The 25,943-nt window shown below is 40.3% G+C and overlaps 1 protein-coding gene across 1 annotated transcript in view; it reads right to left on the bottom strand.

Moving 5' to 3' along the window:
* Positions 1 to 25,943, bottom strand: part of DHX58 (DExH-box helicase 58) — a 409,135-nt gene that overhangs the window by 154,105 nt on the left and 229,087 nt on the right. Inside the window, exon 8 of the mRNA XM_044054731.1 lies at positions 7,097 to 7,353. Within this exon, the coding sequence (XP_043910666.1) occupies positions 7,097 to 7,353 (257 nt within the window). The remainder of the gene's footprint in view (positions 1 to 7,096; positions 7,354 to 25,943) is intronic.

Here is a 25,943-nt window from a genome sequence, read left to right as displayed (position 1 = left end):
AAATAATAATAAATACATACTCTCACACATTCAGCCACACACATACACATATACATACACCCAACACTACTTATTGGCTAAACTCCACAGCATGTACCTCTAACATGATCTCACTCGTTGAAAGTAATGGGCGAATGCTTGCTTTTGGCTGAGTTCATTACCACAGCTGTCAGTAAGGATTTATGCAACTGAATGAGTCTATGAATCTCTTGGCTGAATGATGCACTTACCAGAGGCATTTCCTGTGGAAGAACACAGGGTTAATTACCATATGCCACTTCCCTGGAATGCCTCATTAGCTTTGCGGCAGGCCAGAGAGACAACCCACCATGTTGCTGCACCTCTTCAAGGTAAGCAGCGATAGAGCTTTCTAAAAATTGTAAAAAGGGCTTACCACTGGAAGGAACCTTTTTAATCACCACCCTTAGGATGAAAATGGTACAGAAGTTTCCTTACAAGAAAGACTTTATGTGGAAACTTGGACATCATAAAATGCCAGTGAAAGGACCATTACATTGTAAAAGTGCACTAGAAAGGTTATGTTCATGTGTAGTTTATGATACAACAGCTGGGATTTGTGGAGATACACTAGAGTCTTGTACAATCCTTGCAATGCTAAGCAACACTGCATAGCAGCTGAGGTTGACAATGAATATCCAAATAAAAATGCAGTGGTGCGGTGGTAGCATTGTCACCTCACAGCAAGAGGTTCTCTGATTCGATTCTCAGCTGGAGTGCCTTCTGTGTGGAGTCAGCATGTTCTCCTGGTATTCGTGTGGGTTTCCTCCCATGCTACAAAGACATTATCCCTGGGCTTCCACTGAAAATTATCTTCATTCCAAGTCGGGCTTTCCTGGTCACCAAATAATAGATAAATAAAAACAGGCAGTACTTATGGAGAATTAGTTTTGCTGCAGGATATCTGACAAGACCACCAATAAGTAACACAACATAATTTGTATCATCTCTGCTGATGCTAAAAGATAAAGTGCACATCAAAGAACTGCGATAACTGTTAGGATGAAGTGCTATAAGAACAGATGTAATCCCACAAATAATTCCTGTTACTACATGATGGGTATCAGGCCAGTATGTGGCCCTTGCACTTGAGTTTATCTTCACAAACTATGCCACAGGTATGCATAGAGAAACTTAATGTAACATCATTGAGCATTTTCATCCATCAAAATACCAGAACCTCAAAAAAACAAAAAAACAGTTGTGACTCAAATGGTATTTAAAAAAAAATAGTTAATGCCCCCAAGTTTACATTTCAAAGGGGGAAAACATAAAGAAATTAGTGGAAAGTAACAGAGGAGGTTTGATTACAACAAAACCCGGGATGTTTAAATGTAATAGATGTAGTCTGTCTTTATATTCTAGAAGGCACTACCGTGACATTCCATGACCATCCTGACGTTAAGCTTGCAGGACATTTTAATGTACTACAATGGGGGTCATTTATGCTGCTAAGTGTAAAAATTGCACAGCTTTTTTATATTGGGAAGACAAAAGGGACTTTCCATGAGAGAATTTACAAACTTATTTCTGATGTAAATAAAGAATGTAACATTAACACCTTGCTTAAATACATAAAGGACAACTCTAAACACTATTTTTTTAAATTTACCATTATTAAGAAAAAGGAATCTGAGGGTGGTTTATGGGAAGAATATTTAGAGGCTAGAGAATCACGGTGGCAGCTTGAACTAAAAACAAACATATCACTAGGCTTAAATCAATTTTTATTTTTTATTATCTAGCATATTGAAATTGAGGCAAGTCAGGCTTCCATACAGCATTACTATTTAGTATTGTTTTAAAGTGCATTTGACTTTTTGACTTTTTGATTTATTTTTTTGGTAGACATAATTTTTTTTTTAATGATTTATTGACTAATTATTGATTAATGGATACACAAATCCACTGGTTAAAATTGTATCCACTGAGAGTGCGTTTAAAGTAGCGTTTGACTTTCAACATTACTTTAAAAGGTATACTTGTTACAAGTTACAACTGTTCTGATGAATTCCTAGCATTCTGCTTAACAACAAATTTACATAAATATAGTTGGAGTGTTCTCTGGAATCCTTGTCTTTTGAGTTCAAACATGGGGACACTCCAGGTAATGTGCAGTCTCTGTGACATGATGTAGCATGACTCCTCTCCAGAGTAGGGTTTTCAAAAACCTAGACAAAATGTGTAGGCATGTAGATTTTTATTTTTATTCCAAAAACTGCAGTTGCGAGTCCCAGGATTACAAAAAAAAAAAAAAAAAAAAAAAAAAAAACTAAACTAAAGGAGAGAAGAAGAGGGCCAACAGCCATGTTCTCCTCTAAAGGTATTTTTGCAGGAGGGAAAGCCTACTGCACTGCCATATGGTGCACCTCTATACCCTCACTTCACATGTGTACTAACTGAGAGACTGCCATACCTCAGAGAAATGGGAACACTGTGAGGCACGGTCATCTCTCACTTAGTGCATGTGAATCCCCACTTTTGCACATTCAGTCTTGCTATTCCAGGACTTATACACATTTATGAGACTTGGAATTTTAAAGTGTTACTAGTATATCCCAGGAAGTGCTGCCACCTCTAGCACCACCATCTGACATGGGAGATCCAGGCAAAAGCAAACCTAATTCTTAGGATGAGCTATTCAACAGCAACTACAACAAGATAAAAGGGAAACTACAGCAATATACAATCCAGGAAAAAGAATAATAAGTACTCAACCATTCCGGGCATTCCTGCCTAGATTCCTTTTCCCATTCATGAAGCTCTTCAAGATTCCTGCACCACAGGTCATCAAAATGATGTGTGCACTATTGTCCTATCCTGGGGATACTCATGTCCAAGGAGAACTCCTCAGCCATGTCATAACAGGCATTCACTTTCTTATATTCTTTATTATAGGGGCACAGTGCATGCATCCTGAAATGGACATAAATGAGAGACAGCAATAACTTGCTCTCTTTCATGTACCATCAAGGGAGTCTCTGTCCGTCTGTCACAAAGACTGCCATTCTCCTGAACCCCATTACAGATGGTGTCATTTTCACAATGAGTAAGATGGAGGCATGGAATCACGGCTGCAATGTCATTTTTTGCAGTGAGGTGTTTTTTGAAGTAGTGTATCACTCATCTCCAATACAAGCTCACAGCCAGGAGCTGTATGGGACATGAATAAGCAGGAGGCTGCACCTTATGCCATGGTTGTGCCACAGCAAACTTTACCGATTAATAGACATTCATGCCTTCTGACCTTATTTGTCTACGTGCTATGCAAATAGGTTAAACTTTCAAAGACGTGGAGCAGGCATGCTGGCTTGTTCTATGCTACATCATGCAGATTTGGGAAGCAATATCACATATTTAGGTACCATTATTAAGAGAATTACCTGCATTATTTGGATCTAAAGGTGGTCTCAGGAGGTACACTGTACAATGAAAGCGTGTGGTAAGCTGTGTGTTTATCTACTTTGCTAAAGATCTGGAGCCTTCCACAACAACTGGCAAGAAAAAGACTAGCAACAGGAATATGTTTGGCTGCATGTGTCTCACATATTTAGAAAATAATGGCAACAGTGTAGTCCATATTATTAGGGAAACCAGCCCCTGTACCTGCCTGTCACTGTTCCACTACTCCTATGGGTTGTCTAATGTAAGTGTTGACCTATAATGGTGGGTAAAGCAGTCATATGTCCATATACACATTTTCCCTACCACATATTCCTATATTTAACTCTGCGTTTGTCTTATGGCATACACCCACAGCTGATTCTTTGATTACTATATGGTCTATGTACATTATCTTTTCTGCTGTAGCTGTTATTCTTCCATTCCCAACTGTATCCAGTCTCCTCCTTCTTCTTTCAGCTTTTCCCATTTAGGGTTCACCACAACGGATCACCTGTCCACTCAGGATTGGCAGTGGAGTTTTACGGTATCGAGTTGCCAGCCCGGAGCCCAACCTTTCACAGAAGGCACACACATGCATGCACTCACACCTAGGGTCAATTTAGAGTGTCTAATCCACCTACAGCATGACTTTGGGATGTGGGAGGAAACCGGAGCACCCGGAGGAAACCCACGCGACCACAGGGAGGACATGCAGACCCCATACAGAAGGCACCCCAGCCGAGAATCGAACCAGAGAACCTCTTGTTGTGAGGCAGCAATGTTAGCCTCTGCACCACTGTATCCAGTCTATATCTCTGTATTTGTATGCCTGCTGGACAAGGTTGATAGCAGAGGCTAGACTGTTTCAGCCCTTCTGAAACTGATCTCCAGTTTTGGGAACTTAAGACACATGGATGATGGATGTTGGGGAAGGGGATTCTGACCGGCCCTTTCATGAGCAGGTGTAGCAGACAATAGTGCATGATCTTAATGATCACTGTACAGCAATATCATATGTGTATTACGTACATGGTATGTTGTGCCAAGGCAAAGGCCTGTCCCATATGTGTTGAGAGGTTGACCATAGGAGGTGGTTACCTGGGTGCAACAGACTTGACAGTGTCAGAGGCATTTTTAGTGTCCCTGCAGGGGGACAATAGTTCTGTAATTATCCCTAGACTAATGAACACTGACATCAGGATGAACTGACCTCCTTATGTCTTGGAGTATAATGCATCAAGTTAGTACCTATTTTATGATAGTTCTATACAATTGCATTACATATAGACACCATAAGTTACTACTACACATTGTTTTAGGTACATCAGGTATCCAGACAAGTCAGAATAGAAGCAAGGGATAGGTTGGGTTTGTATAGTACATTCTGCATGGATACCCTTTGGGTGCATGCCACAGGGGCATGATTTTTGACACAGGTACTCATGTTTTTTATTCTGTCTATACTTTGTTGTGAATTCACTTGTCAGAGCACTGCAACAGTAGCACCTGTGGAGGCTGGGCACAACAACAGGTTAATGCTGGCACATGTGCTAGGTCTGATTTTGAGATATGAATACTTAAGTGTGGAACTGTCTCTCTTCATCTTGGCTGTGCATGCTTCCTCAATACAGTCGGAATGTGCACCTTTATCCACACAAGTATATGAGGCTGTACAGATTGCATGCTCACAGCCCCCAGTTGGAAGGGATCCTTCATGGCTCCAATCATCCAAGATGCTCTCTCTGTGGCTGCAGTATCAGATGTGTTTATTGCATATAAGGTCGGTATATCCACTGTGTTGCACTCTCAGTAGGGTACCTGATGCTGCCACATGACACGGGTGGGCCATGACATGCTACTGGCACTCAGTATCAATCAGTAGATGTGTTATAGTATGATACAGGTGAAGTTGGATGTAATGCAGTGCAGTCTGAAAATATATTGATATGTTTGTACATTTATAGTCTGAAAATGATTCCAAAATGACAAAAAGAATGCAGATTAAGTGAAAATGTTGTCAAGCCACTAACTGTTTCGAACAGTCAAAAACAATTGAAGTTGTCATAGGGTAACACTGCTTTTATAAGGGGCATAGGGAAATACTGCCTTTATATGGAACACTGGATGCTAACATTACCTCTACATGGGACAGAGGGTAATACTGCCTTTAAATGGAGCATAGATTAACACTGTCTTTATATGGGGCACACTATAATACTGCCTTTGTATGGGGCACAGGGTAATATTGCCCTTATATGGGACATAGTGTAATATTCTTTATGTGGTGCAAAGGTTAACAGTGCCTTTACACAGGGTATTGCCAACTAATTCTGCAGAACATTCACTTTGGGGGTGGTATTCTTATCATGTAGATGAAAATTTGCCTGCTTAAGGGCAGAGAATACCAAACATGGATGATTTGAAGCCCTTTATTTATGCTGTTGGAGTAGTCACAGTAGTACAATTGGCTGTAGCACATAAACAATACCATAAAGACACCTCAGTATATTTTGTATACTGAAATAATACATTACTAAGTGATACAATGGAAAGAAGAGGTATGTGTATGTTATATGCGTGTGCTATATGCTGCATGGGGCAAACCAAAAAGAATCTGGAGTGCATCACTTGAAAAGAGGGATTCAGAGATGCTGAGGTCATCCCTCTGCTGGATGGAGTACTGCTTAGACCATATATGAAGTACCGCATACAATTTATTTACTTATGCATGTAAACATCTACTTATTTATTTCCATTTGTTAAGTGTATAGTCTGACTGAGCAAGAGCTCATTTTCAGTGCATACCCGGAGGGAAAGCACCGCAAAATTAATAGGATACATTTCTGTGTAGTGACAAATCAGGAATTAGCAGCCACTAATGATTTCTAACTTGATAGAAAATGGTCAGCCTTCCAGATCACACCCCACTCTAATGATGGTTACACAAAGCATAGCAATGTGGTTATAACTACAGTGGCAACAGTAGTTGCTATAAAATTAAAGGCAGTCCAAAAAAGTATAAGAGACTTATTAATAGGCATTTCATTATATTTGCTGTCACTACCCCTGGTCAAATGTGGACTATTATTAATAAACTTTTTATTAAACTGTTGTTTGATGATATCACAAACCAGTGACTTAATGTATATTGCACTTTCTAAACCAATTCAGTATTTTGCAAACTGACTTGTATTTTACCTGAAAATGTATATCTACAATGACATTTATGTATAATGGCATCACAGAAAGAATTCATCAGCATTATAGATGTCATCAGTTTAGCAGCAAATCCTGTGCCACATTCAGTAACTGCAGAGTTTTAGAGGGCTGGCTCATGGCATGTTCAGAAACTGTCTGGCAGCCTTCAGACCAGACAATGCCAGGTCATTTTTTTCAGTTCTGAATAGGCTAATGGCTGTTTTTTCCTGCCTTCTACTGACATTGTAGAATAAACTGGCCATGAAAGCTTACTCATCAGACTTGATTTCCATTTTCAGACCTTACCAAAAATCTGTTTTGAAATAAAAAAAAAAAATCAGTGTCTAGAACACAAATGGGTCAGCCGAACTGCAGCAGAATTAATGGGGTTTTTTTTTCTTGAAAAAGACTTTTGTGATACATGGATACAATACAGCATACATTTATCTGTATGTTTATACAACCCCCTCTTATAATTTACCCTGGGCACAGTTACCTGAGTCATATGTTTTGTCTGATTACTAATTCCTGAACCAGTCAGATTTGACACTTTAATCCCAGTTTCTTGTAATTTACGATTCTTCTTAATCCAGTCAGCCAGACAATAGGTGCTCATTCGTGTTTTTGTGAAAATGATCCCACGTGATTCTTTGCTTGCTTGGAACTTTGTCAATAAGATTTTCTCAAGTTTTTCCAGCTTAGGGTTCTCAAAGTCTGGAACTTTAGCCAGCTCTGACAGAATAGGTTGGTAGTCTGTTAAATAAAGATACATGACATATGAATGTAATCTCTCTAATGTCAGTGACATTAACAAGTAAACAGTATACTGTTAAGATGCAAGAAAAATATTTCAAATGATAGACCATTATGTTATAGGAAGTAGCTATTCCCCCTCCTCCTAATAATGCATTTATGTTTTCTGGATTGGTGTTAAAAGTAAAACAGTAAATTCTGAAAACATTAGTCACAGAGGATTAGACATTATGTGTATCATAACTTGCAACAGACAAAAACATGGGTTCTGCAATGACCGCTCAAGGCTACAGGCTTTGAAACGCAGTTCCACAACAAAACGTTCTGAAACCTAATAGCCTAAGTACACAACTGCTCAAGATACTTGCACTCCTAGTTGTATTCATCTCAAGCAATTGAAAACTGTAAAAAGAAACTTCCCCATCACGCCAACGTCTAGGGCAGCTTCTCCCAAACAACCCTTACTTTATTATTCTAACTCAAGCACCACTGCAACTCAAAAAAGCGCAAGCACTGAAATATTAAAATGAGCTATCTTGCACTTTCTCCAAGAGGCTGCATGTGTGGAGACTACAAAAAAGCCATCCACTTTGAGCAATAAGAAATCACTCCTATACTGAGTGACCAATAGAATACAAGTAGTTGCTTCCTCAAGCAATTGTAGTTGAGCAACTAATGCAATCAATTTCACAGTAAGCAGATGACTTTAAGCGCAAAGCATGACATCTGTTATGTGTAATCCAAGTATCATGCAACTGTTAATACATAATAGTACATCCTCTGTGAGATCCACAAAGCAAAAAGTAAGTGGTTCTTATTCCCAAGTAACAACTGTTCATTTTAACTCCTTTCAACTAACAAACATTGTGTATCATATTAAGCTAGGCGAGTTAAATGTAGTTACACTAGAATTATTAACTACACATTTCCAGTATTAAAGCATTGTTACCATATTTAGTGCTTAATAATTGCTAATTAATAATAACTTATCCTTGCTAACTGCAAGCTAAATAACCACAAGACAATAACTATAGCTACCATCTATATTCCACCCGGAGACAATATACTCCTCCTTGAACAAATCCTTCACTGGATGGCTGACACAATTCCTAATGAAACAATTATATTAGGAGATGTTAATATTAACTGGCTTACCCTATGCTCTGACTCCCCTTCCACCTGCATTAATATATATTGCTTTTTCCAGCTTATCGCCTCTCCCACTTTTCATCATACATCTACTAACACCAGTTCCACACTGGACTGGATCCTGGTCTCCCATCCCAACCTTTATCATAACCCTGAATCCCTGCCAGAAGCAATCAGTGATCACTGACCAATTCATGTCTTTAGATTCTCTTCCCATATCACAAAACCCCACACATTTAGTGACATAAATTAACAAACTTCAACCCTGCTACTTTCAATAGTTATCTCTGCAATCAACTGGTCCTTTCTCTCTGACCTCCCTCTAGACGATGCTGTTGATCACTACAACTCCATCTTCTTAAGCACTCTTAACTCCCTTGCCACTCCCAGAACAGTCAGTTAAATCACAATGCTCACCCTGGCTCATCAAGACAACTTGATTTCACATCCTAAACAGAGATTCTGCATGGAAACTCTGACAAAAAACAAATCCCCCATTCATTACCAAAAATATAACTTTGTAACCTAGCCAAAAAACATATTAATATCGACAAAGAAAATTCTTTCCAGCTCCCCTAATCACTCAAACTGAAAACCCTCAAAAGGCCTGGCTTTCTGTCAACCATATTCTCCACCCTGGCAAGCCCTCAACACACAATCCTTGCCCTAATAACACACCCCAAGCAACTGCTTCTAGCCTTAACACTTCTTTATTGATACCATAAGCACATTCATGCCTTCTCCCAACACTACCAATCCCCCACCTCTCAGCCTACACCCACAACAAAACTCTCCATTCTCACTGAGACCCATCCCCTCCAGCTACATTAAAAAGCTTCTTAGCAAACTTAAACCATGCTCTGCATCAGCAGACAACCTACCTTCACATTTTCTAAAGTTAGCAGCTGACTCCATTGCTTATCCAGTTTCCATCCTTATTAACCATTTATCAGTGAATCCTTTGTCCCAACTCTCTGGAACAAATTCTACACCATTCCAATCCACAAGGGAGGCAACTCAGTAGATCTCTTTAATTACCACCCAATCGCCATTCTGTCTCCACTCTCCAAAATTCATGAGCACTGTGTTTATAAACAAATCCTGTCTTATCTCATGTTTAAAAACCTCATTACCCCCACTCAGCATGGTTTTCACCCTCACCATAGTACCACTAATGCTCTTATCTCCTTTACTAACTTCATCTCCCTTGCTAGAGACAATAATAAACTTGTGTTTTGCCTCTTCTTAGACCTCTCCAAAGCCTTTGATACTGTCTCTCATTCTATCCTCATCTCTAAACTAAATGAAGTAAACCTCTCCTCCTCCACTATTTCCTGGTTTACCAGCTACCTTATTAACATACATCAATCAGTTAAATGGATCACAGCCCTATCTCCCTTTCTCCCAGTTAAAATGGGTGTCCCTCAAGTTCCATTTGGGCCCTCTTCTTTTTAACATATTTACTAACCAACTTAATACATCCTGTCCCCAGTCTTCCCTTATACAGTATGCAGATGACTCTACCATCATTACCACAGCTGACAATCCCTCTAATCTGCTTTCCCTCACTCAAACCTCCTTTAACCTCACTTGGCTTTCTAACAACCAACTCATCCTAACCCCAAAAAGACTAAACTTCTTCTATTCCTACCAAAAACTCTACATGATTTAAAATCCTATTTCACCATTACTTTTCTAAACAATGCCATCATCTCAACTGAACCCCACACTAAGCTGCTTGGTGTCATCACTAATTACCAACTTAAATTTACCCATCATGTACAGTACTGTATAAAGAAAACCCACCGAAAGCTTGTCCTACTTTATAGAAACAAAACGTTCCTCACCCCTGACTCTAGAATTTCACTTACCCAGGCCTATTTGATTCCCAACCTCCTACATTGCTCCCAAGTCTTAAATAACTTACAGTCCTCACTTCTATCTAAATTAGAAACTACATATAACAAAGTTGCCAGATTTGCTGCTAACTTGCCACCTAAATCTCATCACTGTTTTGCTCTCCAGAATCTTAGCTGGTTAGAATTTCCTAACCAACTCAGCTACTCTCAACTTCTTATAAGCCACACCATCCTTAATAAGCCCTCTTTTTGCCCCAGTCTATCTTCTCTTGTCTCTCTCTATAATCCATTTCATCCCCTTAGAAGTTCTGGCCAATGACTCTTACAGATTCACAAGCCAAAAAAATCTTATGGACAAAACCTTTACTGCTACCTTCCAGCTCTCTCATGGAATAAGCTTCCTTTGACTTTTAGAAATATCACTCATGCCCAAGCTTTTAAAACAGCTGACTACTTAGCTACTTAGCTCAAGGAAATGTCAGTGTAACCATCCCACCTAAATATTCCCTACTCTCCCCTAATCCCACCTTTTCTCCTTCTCCACCTGTTTTTCTTCTTCTCCCTCACTTTTATTTTCACTTCCTTCCTTCACTACTATCATCCAACTTCCTCCTAACCTTTTGTGTATTATAATAACATTTCAACTACTCTCTACCTTGCCCCACCTACTCCTGCCACTCATCTAATTCCTATTCTTCCTATATATCCTTAACCTCATAAAATCTGTGGTTTCCTAGCAATTTAGCAAATTGTTGTTGATTGCAGTCATCAAATAATGACAGACTTGAGTTTAGGACATCATGCCTTTCACAAAATGTTTGCTAATGCAAAACCTGTTATACTAGAAACTTTCTAAGTATCAAATAGAAATATTTAACATATATCACTGAGTTTAGGTCTTTGTTTCTGATTCTAGAGCTAAGTGGTTGAAAGAGGACAGGGGTTGCATTGGGCTATACTGTATGGTTCAAACAACAGAAAGCGGAAATATATTTCTGTGTTAGTACTTATGTATTTATTCATTCATTTGATCACAAAACATTTAAGGTACATTTAGTCACACAAGTGCCTGAAATTTATGTTTTTTTTTTGTGTGTGTCTAAAATTATGCACTGCAAATCTTTTACAATGTTATGGTAAGCAGGAAAGGTACAGGACTGTGAAAAGTGCAATATGTTTTATGCAAAAAAAAAAAAAAATGAAAGAGCAATATATTGGTCACATGACAAAACAATTTTCTAATGTTGTTATAATTGGATCTACATATTGTATGGAGCAAAAATTATCATTTTTTTCTGTAGGAGGGAGGAGTCACATTACAAATGGTTCAGATGGGCAAGAAAATTTTAGGTTGTGTGGCTTTGTTAGAAATGCTTGGAGTTGAAGTTCAATTGTAGGCTGAGGTAAGTCTCTGTTTTTATTTATCTGCAACATAAATGTGTATTTATACTAATTCTGCTAAATAAACTATAGTTATGACTGACACTTATAGCGAGCCAAGAAAACAGACATGTGTATTGTTTTGCAATGCAGTGAGAATGCATTTTTCTGCTATAGCTATGCAGGTGTGCATCCATTTGTACCACAAAGGTTTTAATTTTATTGACTATACCTAGTAAAAGAATAAATTTACACATTTTTGTGCTCAATCCCAGGCACAAGTTTATGCATATGCAAATTTTGAGTGCAGTGAATTTGGACCCCCTGCTATAATCGTTGATGACCCCGTTACGATTTTGAAAGCTGAGAGGTTTAGAGGTGTGGTTTGTAGTGTTGGTATCATCAGCTTTGATCAACTTTGGTGTCCTACATGTGCATTCGTATGTGTTTATTTGCTTAATTATTTATTTATTAATGTATCTAATTTTTTTAAGACTGCTTAAAGGCTTTTTTTCCATAGTCTCACTTAAAGCAAACAGTTCTAATTTAGTTCCATTATTTTTAACATTCTATCCAAGTTGTATGCTACATCATGTGCAGTAGTCAAAGTCATTGCATTTAGGCACACCAGGTGGTTGCACTGGTTATGCCTAAGTGCAGTTAAGGTACCATTCTAAGACACCAACTACACTTAGGCACAGCCATCTCAACCAGGCTGAGAAAGTAGTATGCCGATGAAGGTATAATAAGATGTACTGAGTGATAAGCAAAAAAAAATCTGCAATTATCTCCTGCAGATTAGCAGCTCTTTCCACCCTTGTGTGATCCAGAGTCACTATTTTATGTGCATTTGATCTGTTAGCATAAGGAATATAAACAGTAAAGTCGTTTCCACCTAGTTTGCAATCTACAGAGATACTTGCTTTTGATGCCTGTTTAGCTATTTACCATTCTGAGATGTTCGTATCAGCCACGCCAAAATATGGTGCATCCAGCGGAGCTTGCCAGTCAAGAAGAAGGAGATACAATCAAAGACTGACCCATCTAAACTTTACTGATCAAGAAATCCTAGAGATATTTAGAGTGGACAGGGATATAGGCTTTGGTGAGTTTGTACGGCCCATAGACATTGACTTGGGGTTCATAAGTTCATAGGTTCATAGGTAGGTACTAGGCTATCAGCCAAAGGGCCTATATAAGCCTAGTCAACAAGGTTCCCTGACTTACACCACCCACCCAAGAAAGTTATTTTCCTGTGCCACTGTCGAGCAAAGACACAGAAGTGATCCCCGGGGTGTATTTCCTATTTCCCATCCACTCATCAAGATTTTTCTTGAAGAGGCTAATGAAGAACTTTGCTTGACATAGATGGGTAGCCTGTTCCAGAGTATGGGAAGTCTCTGGGACAAGAATCTATCCCTCTAGCATGTCCTGTTTATTGTGGTGACAAGGTTTAGGTCCGTAGAGCATGTAGGTCGGCGGGATTGGGATTTCTTTAGGTGTAGCATGTCCAACAGCTCTGGGTTTGACATAGCTTTATGTTAGGCAGAGATCACCTTGAAGTAGGTGATATGCTATGGAGTAAAACTGGAGTTTTCTGAGGAAGTCAGTGTAGGGCATTTGTTTGAGGCCAGTAATCCTCTTTGTGAGGTACTTCTGTGGCCTTTCCAGCTGCTGCAGATGTCTTGTGAGGTACATTCCAAAAGGGGCATTGTACTCTATAATGGGTCTAATGAGTGTCGAGTAGAGGGGAACAATGACCTCTTTTTTCCAGGATGAGAACCCTTTTATGATGAGGTGTGCCACGTAGAAGGACTTCCTGACTACTGTGGCAATGTGACTATCAATGGAGAGACTACTGTCCACCTGGGTCCCAAGGTCTCTTATCACACATTCGGTGTTAAATAGATTGCTGCCTATGTAGTAGTTTATGGGTACAGAGTTTTTACCAAAGGGGGTGACACTGCACTTTTTGGCATTGAGCTTGAGGCCATGGCTCTGACAGCAGGCATCTGTCTCAGCAAGGCCCTTCTGTAGGATGTCCACATCATTTGGGGACTTGACTATGGCTCCTAGTTTGCAGTCATCTGTGAACTTCGTTAGCCAGAGGCCTTCTGTGTTAGCCTGTACTTCAGAGAAGTAGATACCAAACAGGAGAGGTCCTAGGACAGAACCCTGTGGTACTCCACTTGTCACTGCTTTGAGGTCAGATTTGGAGTCTGCAACTTTTGCAGTGTGGGTTCTGTCAGTGAGCCAGTTGGCAACCCATCTTGCGATGTAGGGATTTATACCTAGTTTAGTGAGTTGAGCTATAATTCCAGAGTGGGGGATGGTGTTGAAAGCCTTGGCGAGATCAAGATAGGCTGCGTGAACCACCTTACCCTCATCTACGGCTTTGGTGACTGCCTCAAAGAAGTCAATCAGGTTCAGGAGGCATAATCTGCCTTTCACAAACCCAAACTGGACGGGATCCAGAGTTTGGAGGTTACCAATGTCTTTGTTTATGAGTTCCATGATGATACGTTCCATGCCCTTGCAGACCAGGCTCATCAGGCTAATAAGTCGATAGTTCCCCGGATCAGTGGTGGCTCCCCCTTTGTGGAGTGGGATAACTGTTGTTGTGCACTATTCAGTGGGCACAAAGTCTGATGCAAGGCTATTATTGAACATGGTGTTTAAGTGGGGAGCCAGTTTGTTCTGAAGTTCATGTAAAACACAGCCTGGGATATTGTCCAGTCCCATGGATGCTGTGTTTTTGGCTTTAGAGAGTGCAGCTTTTACTTATGTAGTTGTGATTACAGGGACTCTGCACTCTTCCTGTATAGATATGGGCCTTTTAGGAGGTGAGGGGGGGCGGGGGTAAAGTTAGCACTGAACCTATCTGCCAGGATATTGGCAATATCAGTTGATTCTGTAATTTTTGTGCATTTCTGCTGTAACTCAGAGCAGATCTGGCTATTGCCATCGAGATTCTTGACATAGCTATAGAATGCTTTGTGGTTGTCCTTAGAATTAGTGGCAATTTTATTTTTGTAGCTAGCTTTGGAGGATCTTATACGGGATCTCAGCTTCTTACTGAGGCTGACCAGGGAGCTCCTCCACATATGAGATTTTACTTTCTTTTGCAGCAGTTTCTTCCTTCTGTTGACAGTTTGCTTATGGCAGAGGACCACCAGATTGGCTTCCTTTTTTGGAGGATAGCATCTTGGTTCTGTTTGGGATAGCACGATCCATGCACTTGTGTAAGTGCTTATAGAGTGCATTTGTGTAACTGCATTGTCCATCTGCATGGGTGTCATGAAGTTCACCACTTCTGTCGTAAGAAGCATGAAGTTGGCTTTGGAGAAATTTTTACCATGGTTTCCTTAATGGGGGGGGTGGGGGTGGGATGTGGATATCAAGGGTGATTAGCTTATGGTTGGATCGGACCAATGAGGAGTTGGCTTCAGGTGTGGAACACCGGTCACTCATGTTGGTAATGACTAGGTCTATTATATTGTTGCCCCTGCTGGGGGTGTGGATAAGTTGATCCAGGGCATTGGAGTTTATGAATTCCAGAAAGCGTTGAGCTAAGGAGTTGGCACACTAGTAGTTTTCCCAGTTAATGGAGGGGTAGTTGAAGTCACCCATTATTAGAGTGCTTGGTTGAACCCTAATATTTTCCAGTACATCAAGAAAAGAGGAGTGAGAATCCTGGGGCATGGTGAGGGATGTGTAGAAAGCTACAATTTGGATTGCAGTTTTGCCCAGAGTTAGTTTCCCTTGGATAACCTTGGATGCATTATGCTGAGCAACTAGCCTGGAGGTGTGGATATCCTTAATGAATATGGACACAACTCCATCTTTGGTGTTTCAGTCCAGGTTACATGGCCGAAAAGTGTGGTATGAGTTATAGCCTGGTAGTGCAGGGGTGCTGTCTGGAGCCTTGAACCAGGTCTCAGTCACTGCACAGATATTGATGTTCTCCATTTTAAGGAGTGCCACGAGTGAGTGCATTTTGAGATTTAGACTTCTAGCATTGAGTAGCATTACCCTCAGTTTTTGCTTGCCTGTTCCTGTTACAGTGGTGAATTTGTTATTTGAACCTTGCCTAAAAAAGGCACTATAGGGGCAGCAAGAGCCTTAACCAGTATCCGGAATCCCAGGGTCGACAGGTGCAGGCCATCTGTGGTAAAGCATCATGGTCTGTCGATCATGTCATCCCAAGCAGACAGATACAGGATCCCCTTAGAATGGCACCAGAAGCTTAGCCAATTGTTGAAGTCAATCATTTATTCCTTGTACTGAGGTATCATTCAGGGCAATGGCAGAATGCTACTCAGGGCTAGGGTCATACCTGCCTGGGCTGCAAGATCGGAGAGGTCTCCGGGGTGTGGCCTTCTAAAACTTATGGCTAGCAAGGCATGTATTGCCTTCTCATAGCAACCATAGCAACCTTCCAGGAGTAAACTGGGGATACATTGAGTATCTTCTAGATTTCCACCACCAGGATACTGCAATAGTACATCAACATACCCTTGGGGTATGTGGGTCTGGTAACATCTCCAATTTCTTCTTTTTCATTCACTAGATTGAAGACCCAATAGGAGAGAGACTTCTAGAGCATGTCATGATCACAACAAACCAGTATCAGGCAGTGGTATCTGTAGAGTGGTATCTCCAAGTGTCACCTCAGGACCAAACCAATACCATGCATGCCTTCTATGGGATGGCATGCTTTTCTGAGGTGCATTGTCCAATAGATTGCAGACATCTTGCCATTAGGGCCCCATGTGGACCATGGAGCAAACAGTACTGTAACAGGAAGGGCTACTATCCCATCAACTGTCTGGTAGCGAGTGTTAAATGGGTGTGTATCATAAATTCATTGGCCCAGCAGCCTAGTAGTGCCAATGATCACAATAGTTAGCATGCAAGCTCACTCTACCCCCTCTTCCTGCATGGTAGAATTTGTCATGGTCACTGCATTGGTATGTGCAAAGCATTTTAATATTCCTAACCAAAGGCATTTCAGTATCTGTAGAGTGATATAGGCATTATTGAGTACCCCCCCCCCCCACATTATGGATCCCCTCTCTGTTTGTTTTTCAGGTTATGCAGACTAACCACTCAAATTGTAGATAATGACACCAGTCCATTACCCCCAGGAAGCTGCTGAGGAGAGTTTCCTCAACATGAATAGTCATTGAGTGAGTGTTTAAACCACCAAAAGCCCATTTCCATTGCCAGGGTAAGTTGAGGGTGCCCTTCAGTATGACTCTGCTACCGTATGCAAAATATTTACTGTCTACTGCATTTTGTACAACATAATTATGCCTCGGTCTGGTGTGCAACTGCCACAGCCAGTCACTGAAAATGGCAGTGCAGCTCCCTCTGTCATTCCTCCTACCAATGACAATAGTGATGGTGGCAGCTGACCACAGTAGCATAAACAGCCCCTGCAGAAGGGTCAAGCATGGTATACAGCTGTGCAGGCAAAGAGGAAGCATCTAGTCCACAAGTATAAGCCATGGCATTCACTTAGTAATAGTGACAGACAAAAACAATTACACATATAGCACTTGATACGTGCAGTGTTACTTGATGGCTATTCTGTGTGATGCATGGTCAACTTATTCTGTACATCGGACATTATTTTTCAGCAATAGAAATTATCTTTTTTTATTAATAATACCATTAGGCATCATTTGTACAGTGTTAAGGGATGGTTCAAGTACTAGTTATACTGGCTCAAGTGCTAGTCATACTGACTCAAGTACTAGTTATACTGGCTGGGATTGAGTGTTGAAAAGCAGGTGCTGTGGCACATGTTCATGGTTAAACTGCCATTTTTACCTGCAGTGTCCAAAACAGAGTATGTTGGCTGGTAAGGAGCCCAAACTACTTACACTGGAGAAATTGTTTTTCTCTTTTTTTCTTTCTTTGATATTCTCTGTTTAGTGTTTTCCAGATTCATGTTTGAAGCACTGCAGTAGAGTGAGGATGACTACTGTTTTTCTTTTGCTGATTTAAAAACTGTAAGTTGCATTTGGAAGCTGTTACACACTATGTTCCCATAGATGGAGAGTAAGTCCTGATATGTGAGCTTGATACTGAGTTGCTTCAATAGTGTGATTTACTGGATACAGGGGAACTTCTAGACATTAACCTAACTATGCTGGGAGACATAGACCTTGACTGAGGGGTTCTTCAATGGATTGTAAAAGTCTGACAAGGCCTGTCTGCTTTCTTCTTCGTGGAATCCACTTGAATGAGCGCCGTACTTCCTTGAGTTGCATGTCATAGATGACATAGTCATCCAAAATGCACAAAGACAGTACCTCAACCAAGTCCAACCGTGCTCCCAGTGTGTGTCTGGTAAGCTTCTACGAGTGTGTGGAAGGAGGCTGATGTAGATGCTGTGTGTGTGAAGGCACTGTGCATAACAATCATTATGGCATTGTCCCCAGTGTCAACCATTCCCATATACTGATGAACTTTCTCATGTATACCCTTCAGGACTCTATTTTTGCCTGACTCTTACTACCAGTAAGCTGGGCTTGAACTATGTCACAGCACATCTGTTGCTAAGGAGTCAAGGTCTTGTATGTTTCTGGAGCTAACTATGACATATGCCTTTTCTTGTCACCTCTGTGTATAGGGCTAACAGTAGGTACTGCTACTTCGGATAGGGTGTCTCTACATCATGAGCTGCATGGTGTTTCCTTTCACTTTAATAACATGTCCTCATTGTGTGAGCCCATGTCACTGCCTAAGGAGTGTACTGGTAGTGCCAGTACACTTTGTAACTGTCTGCTGATGACCTCAGGCTGTATCATCAGCAGGAGAGTTAGGGCATCATCAGAGACAGTAATCCTGCTATCAGCATCAGCCTGCAGCGGTAAGGCACAAGATGAGTTTGGTTCTTGTGCTAATCTTTTGAAGAAATATGTGAACATGTGGTTAATATGACCTGTGACAGGTGAAATTATTTGTACAAACAGGTAGGATGCAAAAATTACCATGCATTATCTGTAGACTTTCTGCCATATCTGATGTTGATGGCATATCTGATGATGAAACATGTAAGTGTGATATGTGCAGATATGTACTGCCAAATAAATGTCAGCATAATGTAGTAAAAATTACCTACACACTAGCCTTCCACACCATCTGGCTGTGGTTGCTGTAGGTGTCTGAAGGTACGGGTGTCAACACCACCTTGGATGACTCCTGCACTGTCCTCATCAAAGTCATCACCCCTATAGAGAGAAGGTACTCCTCATTAGGTGTTAAAAGTTGAAGTGTGGAAGGGCCACTACCAGGTAATGTTACAGGAAATTGCATCTGTTCTGACAAGTTTCACTATGTAATTGGCCTTTTTCCTGCATTGTGTAGAGTGTGGTTCCGTCTTCCTGCAGCATTAATGTCAGCCACTACTTAATTCCACAGTTTAGCTATCTCTGCCTGTTTTGGGTCCCCCAAACCTTACCCAAAAAGGCATTTTCCATATGTCCTTAGAGTATCCATAAGGATGTGATTCTCCTATGGACTGAATTTGTCTCTCCTGTATCTTGTTCCCTAATGTTGCATCACATTGTAACCTGCAAACACATACCGTGACAAAAGTGACACCTGCCATTTTTGTTTGATACTGTCAAGAAATGATGACTATGCATGCCACTGTGTTAGACAAATGCACATAAATGGTGATATCCATGTTGCACCACTACTTCTGAGCTGTGCCACTTTTTTCCATACTGCCTTTGTTTTGTATTCATCCCCTGCAATCGTAATAAATATGTCGGTATATGTTTGCTGTGAGGATGTGACAGTTAGTAGGATATGAAATATGTCATATAGTCCATTAATAAATTATAACACCAGTCCTTTAATCTGCAACTGTCCTTTAACCATTGGCAGCAACTATAGTCAGCAGTCAGCCAACTGACACATGCAGGCAACATTGAAAATGACACCTTACACAATTCCTAACGTGGTACTTCTAATCCATCCAAATACTAGTAACTGTCATCTTACCAGTTCATAGGTTCATAGGTTTATACTATGCTAATGACCACTAGGATCTTTATAAACCTAGTCATGCAAGCCAACCAAGATTTGTCCCCAAAAACATTGGACACCTATATGGTAGAATATGTTAGTAAAGCAGTAGCTAAGGGTTTTGTGGTGGGGGGGATGTTAGTGGGGATTAATTTCCTTACTGTTAAGCTCTGGTCATCAGAGAGATTGGAACTAGAATAGGGATGAATTTGCGATTTCCTATCCAATGATCAAGGTTTTGTTTGACTAGGGTTGTGGAGGAATTCTACTTCACATGGATGGGGAGCATATTCCATAGTGGGGGGAATCCTTTGAGACACATCTCGGCCTGTCCAGCATGTTCTATTTATGTTGCAGGCAAAGTTCATGTCCTTGGCTCTAATGTTTCTGGTGCTGTTTTTCTGTCACTGTGCAAGAGATCCAACAGAGCTAGATATGAGGATGCCTCACATGCCAGTCATAGAGCATGTCTCTGTAATCTGTAGAAGACTGAATACAGACATAGGGCCTTAAGGCAATCTGGGTAGGACAAGGTATTCATGCCCTGGATTCTCCTGGCTATTGTATTCATATAGGCCATTGTTGAAGAGATCACAGTGAGTAATTTCCCTTTTTGTGATTATTTATGCTTATCCCAGGTGTTTATGAATAGTTTTAGTACATTTGTACTCTTTTATGGATTGTTATAAAAGACTAGAATGCAGAGAAACCTAAAAATGATGGTCTGAGGCCAGTTAGCATAAGTTGTAGCTGATTTAAGAAGTTCTTAGGCAAATTACACTTAGCCACACAGAGCTCTATGAGTCGCATCATACTGCACATTTGTATCCCCTATTGTAGGCAGACCCTACCATAGAATTAAAAAAAAGACCAATCACCATCATTTGGGACAGACTATGCTTGGGGTGTTTTGCAATGAATGTCTAGCCAATCCAAACCTCCGCCTGTGGCGGAGTTCCCAGAAGTGACTGCACTCAAGCATTTCTTTCTGTAAGATGTATTTTAATGATTATATTGATTAATTAGTTAATTAAACAATGCAGAGCCAGCTGTAGACTTCAATCATTAACAATTACAACCTAGCCTGTTGAAGAGTTTGCACTGAAAAAATTCAATTTAATACTTATACATGTGGATCATTTCTCAATATACATTTTTTTATTTTTAATTTATGTTTACAAACTGCAGATCATGTGGGAAATGAAGAGCTGCAACCAAGAAAGATGTTGGAACAGAGCAGTTTAATAAAGGAGAAATTCAAATGTTTATAAAATAAAATGTTTCATTTTTGCAGAGAAGTAGCTTTGCTAATGCAAATGCTTAATCACAAATTATAGGTAGGTCATTGAAACTCTGCAGGCAAACTAACTCTTTACAGCTGATGTTTTGAAGCTATGAATCTATTTTTGCATGGCAACCATTTTTCACAGCACCAGGCAGATTTTTTTTAGCTGAAGAAAGCACTTTGACCTAAATGCTAACAGAAAACGCCAAATTATTTTTTTTTATAATATAGCAAAGTTTGTCTTGAATGGTTTCTGTGACTGCTGGCCCCAAATGTCACAGTAGGAGCATCGATGATAGCTGAATAAATGTTCAGTAAAAAGAGGCTGCAGTTAAGACCGGGCTACTCTTTTAAAGTTCTGAAAGACTCATTGGAGAAGGGGCAAAAAATGAATTAGAAAACATGGCCATCCTTGCCACTAGGCAAACTAGGTGGTCACCATATTTCTCAACCTGGAAATATCAAAAATCTGAACAAGGCACATGAAAAAAAGGTACAAATCTGTACGCTGATTAACATGAAATTTGCATACATAATTATGTAACCCTACCCACTTCAATGGAATTGTGGGATACCAACTTTCAAACGCAAACTGAAGAACAGACAACCAAAATATGGCACCGGAGTCCCCCTGCAGTCATTCCAATGTCCCACTACCTGGCTTAGGCTATTTTGCCCCATTTACCACAAACACAAATGTGTATACTGCTTTACTTCTACAATGATTTGGATTTTATTTTTACATTTTATAGCACAATGCACAAACAACAGACATCTGCTAGTGTGGGGAGTGCCTTCTGTGTGGAGTCTGCATGTCCTCCCCATGGTCGAGTGGCATTCCAAAAGACATGCGTGAATAGGCGTGCCTTCGTTGAAGGTTGGGCATCGAGCTGGCAACTCGGCACTGTAAAAATCTACTGACAATCATTAGCGGACTGGAGTTCCACTGTGGCGACCCCTAACTGGGAAAAGCCGAAAGACAAACAAACATTAAAACTTCTCTGCCCTTAAAACTCACATTCATTGAATGAAACAAAATGCATGAACCAATAATGACAAAATTGCCCAATTCAGAACATTTAATTCCATCATAAGTCTACTTACACACAGGAACATATATATATATATATATATATATATATATATATATATATATATATATACACACACACACACACACACACACACACACACACACACCTCAATAGAAAATAAATGGCAACACAAAAACTTTTCCTCTAGCAATTTTCTAAGTTTATAAGCTCAGTATTTGAAGTCTGAAATTCAATTGCCTGCCATTATTTAGTGAATTTTATTCAATCCTTCAGAGATTTGCCACAAAATCTAGAAAACCACAACAAAAATATGAGACAAACACACTGCTTGCATAAATATACCTCCACAGTCTGCAACATCATCCTATTCACACCAAAATAACTTATTACCAAGAAATCTCTCTTCACTCTAACTTACATAAACATAACATTGAATTGATAAAAAATACACCCACTAAGCAGCTAGATGCAATAACCAATGACAATTTGAAATCTAACTATCAAGTAAAAGATGTAATTAAGAACAAACTCAAAATATTGGCACCCTGTACAGGATACAGTCTTAATTAAAACCACTTTGTGTCAAAAAGTGCACCAGAGGAAAATTAAATTAAGTGCTTTCATTCTTTTAGTCTTTAGAATGAGATAATAATAACAAAACTTTTTCTTTCAAAGGCAAAAAAACATACAACAAAGGTCAGTAACCACTAGGAACTCAACATCTGACATATTTATTAGCAGAATAAAAATGGCAGAGTAAAAACATCAATGCAAATGGCAAAACTTTCATGCTATTCAGACCTGGTGGCATATTCTCAGACACACACACACACACACACCTTGATGTGCACTTACTACTTGATGCATGATGCTTCCGAGCTTCTTTTTCCTCATAAATACGACGAGTCGACGACCACCAAATAAATCCAAATGCAACGAGCTGCTGCTTCAATGATAAAGTAAATTAAGTAATCCATCCAAATGTGTTCTTGTTTCCTGCTCGCTGCTAATACATGCAAAATGAGCTGCAGCTGATGCTTAATCCAAATGAGTCCCACTCGCTGCTTCCCTAATGATAATACTGGATTCCAGCCCGGCCCCTAAATAAAAGTAATCCAAATGCGTTCTTGGTTTCCCGCTCGCATTTGCAGCCGGAAATGATGACGTGAGCTGAAGGAGCTCAATTCCGACTGGCTGACAGCCCTGACGGAGCTGACGTCATCGCGCACATGATGACGTCAGCTCCAACAGCGGGATATTTGAAAAAATTTAAAAAACCAAAAGAAAAAAATCGGAAATGAAGGGGTGCCACTCGGGAATCGTGGCACCCCTTCATTTGGACCCCAAAACTCGGTAAAAACCGAGTAATTCGGTATGGTTGAGAGGTATGGTGGTCACCTAGAGTGCCTTCCACCAAAGGGATCTTCTGTGACACCCTATTCTATGGCTCACAAATCCTCACTAGCCTTCAAACCACTCTTCTAACAAAACTAATCCACCTACAATAAAGCTGCAAGATTCACAACAGACCTTTCCTACCGCTCACACCTTGCTCTAAAAAAATTAAATTGGCTAGAATTTCCCCATCTGCTGCTTTTCTCTCAACTTCAACTTCAGATAATTCATTCTATATTGTAGTTGCCCTCTTTTTGTCACAACATTGCCTCACTTCCCTCCAAAGTTCCTACAAAGCTCTGAACAAAACCTTCTCCAAATTTACAAGCCTAAAACAAAAATAGGACAAAACCTGTACACCCCAGCCCAATCCTGGAACAAACTTCCCTTAGACATTAGAAATATCAATTACCCACTTAAATTCAAAACTGCTACTAAAAACTATCTAAACAGGATATGGATCTGCCACTGTAACTACCCTCCTTAAAGGATTACCCAGTACTGATCACCTCCGTCTCACCTATCTCCCTATCTTGTTTCTTCTTCAATAATACTCTATAACTAATGTGTTAGCTCTTTATCTACAGTATTTATCTTGCACAACTTACTGAAGTACTCAAGATTTATTCTCTGATAGGACTGTACAGCTTGATTTTATTGATGTAAAAATGTGTATACACTCTAATTTAACTATGTACTTTATATTATGTATATTCACTTTAATTTCCTTGTAATTTTTGTTTGTAATTGGAATTCTGGAACTTTTCTCCCCAGGCCTACACTGGAAAAGAGGTTCAGCTCAGTCAGACTAACCTGGTCAGCAAATGTCAAATAAATAAATAAATAATATATAAAGTATCAAGGAAGTAGAATTTCTTTACATAAATGGCCTGCTGCGTCCCTATATAGGGCAGCCAGAGCAGTGGCACCAATAGTTCAAAGTAGCCTCTGCTGTCATGCCTTGTTGGGGGACATGTTGTACTCCTGACCACTCAATTTGCAGTATCTTGCACCATCCTACTCATCTACCCAATTCATATTCTAGGTCATGAAATGGCAAGAAGATGGCCATGGTAAGGCAGCAGAGTGAGGATAAGATGTTTTAGATGCCAACAGGAAACCAGATATTGACAGTGGAGGACTTTATTTTAGAGTACTTCAATGTGACTGGTTAGCAATTGTGTGTTAATGTGAAATGCAGTTCATAGGTTCATAGGTAGGTACTAGGCTATCTGCCCGAGGGCATTTATAAGCCTAGCCAGAGTGTGTCGGCTTTCACCGCCCCATTGATTAATTAACTGAGCCTCTGTCAAGCAGAGCCAATGTAGTGATCCCAGGGGTATATTTTCTGTTACCTATCCACTCGTCACGGCTTCTCTTGAAGAGTGTTAGTGAGGGGCTCTGCCTAATGTAGTTAGGAATTTTGTTCCAAAGCATGGGGAGTCTCTGTGACAGGAATCTATCCCTCCAGCATGTTCTATTTATTGTTGTGGTGAGGTTTAGTTCACTAGAGCACGTGGCTCGCAGTGACTTGGATTTCTTTAGGTGGAGCATGTCCATCAATTCTGAGTTGGACATGGCTTTGTAAGTCAGGCAGAGATCACCTCTGAGTAAACGATATGTCACTGAGTACAGCCGGAATTTTTTCAGATGGGCTGCATAGGACATATGTTTGAGGCCAATAATTCTCTTAGTGAGGTGCTTTTGTGGTCTTTCCAGCTGTTGGAAGTGTCTTGTGAGGTACATCTCAAATGGGGCATTGTACTCTATGATGGGTCTGATAAGTGACGAGTAGAGGGGCACTATAACCTCTTTATTTCTAGATGTGAACCCCTTAGTAATTAGATGGTTCACATAGAAGGATTTCCTAACTACTTTGGCAATATGATTGTCAAAGGAGAGATTACTATCTATCTGGGTCCCCAGATCTCTTATTACCTCTTCTGTATTAAGGGGCTGCCACCTATGTGGTAATTCGTGAGTGTTTTGTTTTTCCCAAACGGGATGACTATGCATTTTTTGGCATTTAGCTTGAGACCATGACTTTGACACAAGGTGTCTGTCTCAGTAAGGCCTTTTAGAAGGATGTCCGTGTCAGCCGGAGAGTCAGTTATGGCTTCCAGTTTGCAGTCATCGGCGAACTTGGTTAACCATAGTCCTCCAGTGTTTGCCTGTACTTCCGAGAAATATATGCTGAACAGTAGGGGTCCCAGAACCGAGCCTTGCAGGACACCACTTGTGACTGGTTTAATGTCGGACCTGGAGCCCACTATTCTTACCGTGTGAGTTCTGTCTGTAAGCCATCTTGTGACCTAGTGGTTTATGTTCAGGCTGGTAAGTTTTTCTATAAATACCCGAGTGAGGAATGGTGTTGAACACCTTGGCGAGAACAAGGCAGGCTGTGTGAACCACCTTTCCCTCATC

Source organism: Protopterus annectens, chromosome 13.part0 (genome assembly GCF_019279795.1).
Source record: "Protopterus annectens isolate FY-2018-M chromosome 13.part0, PAN1.0, whole genome shotgun sequence".
NCBI lineage: Eukaryota > Metazoa > Chordata > Ceratodontiformes > Protopteridae > Protopterus > Protopterus annectens.
The sequence above is the reverse complement of the archived record's forward strand: the minus strand, read 5'-3'. Positions and strand labels throughout refer to the sequence as shown.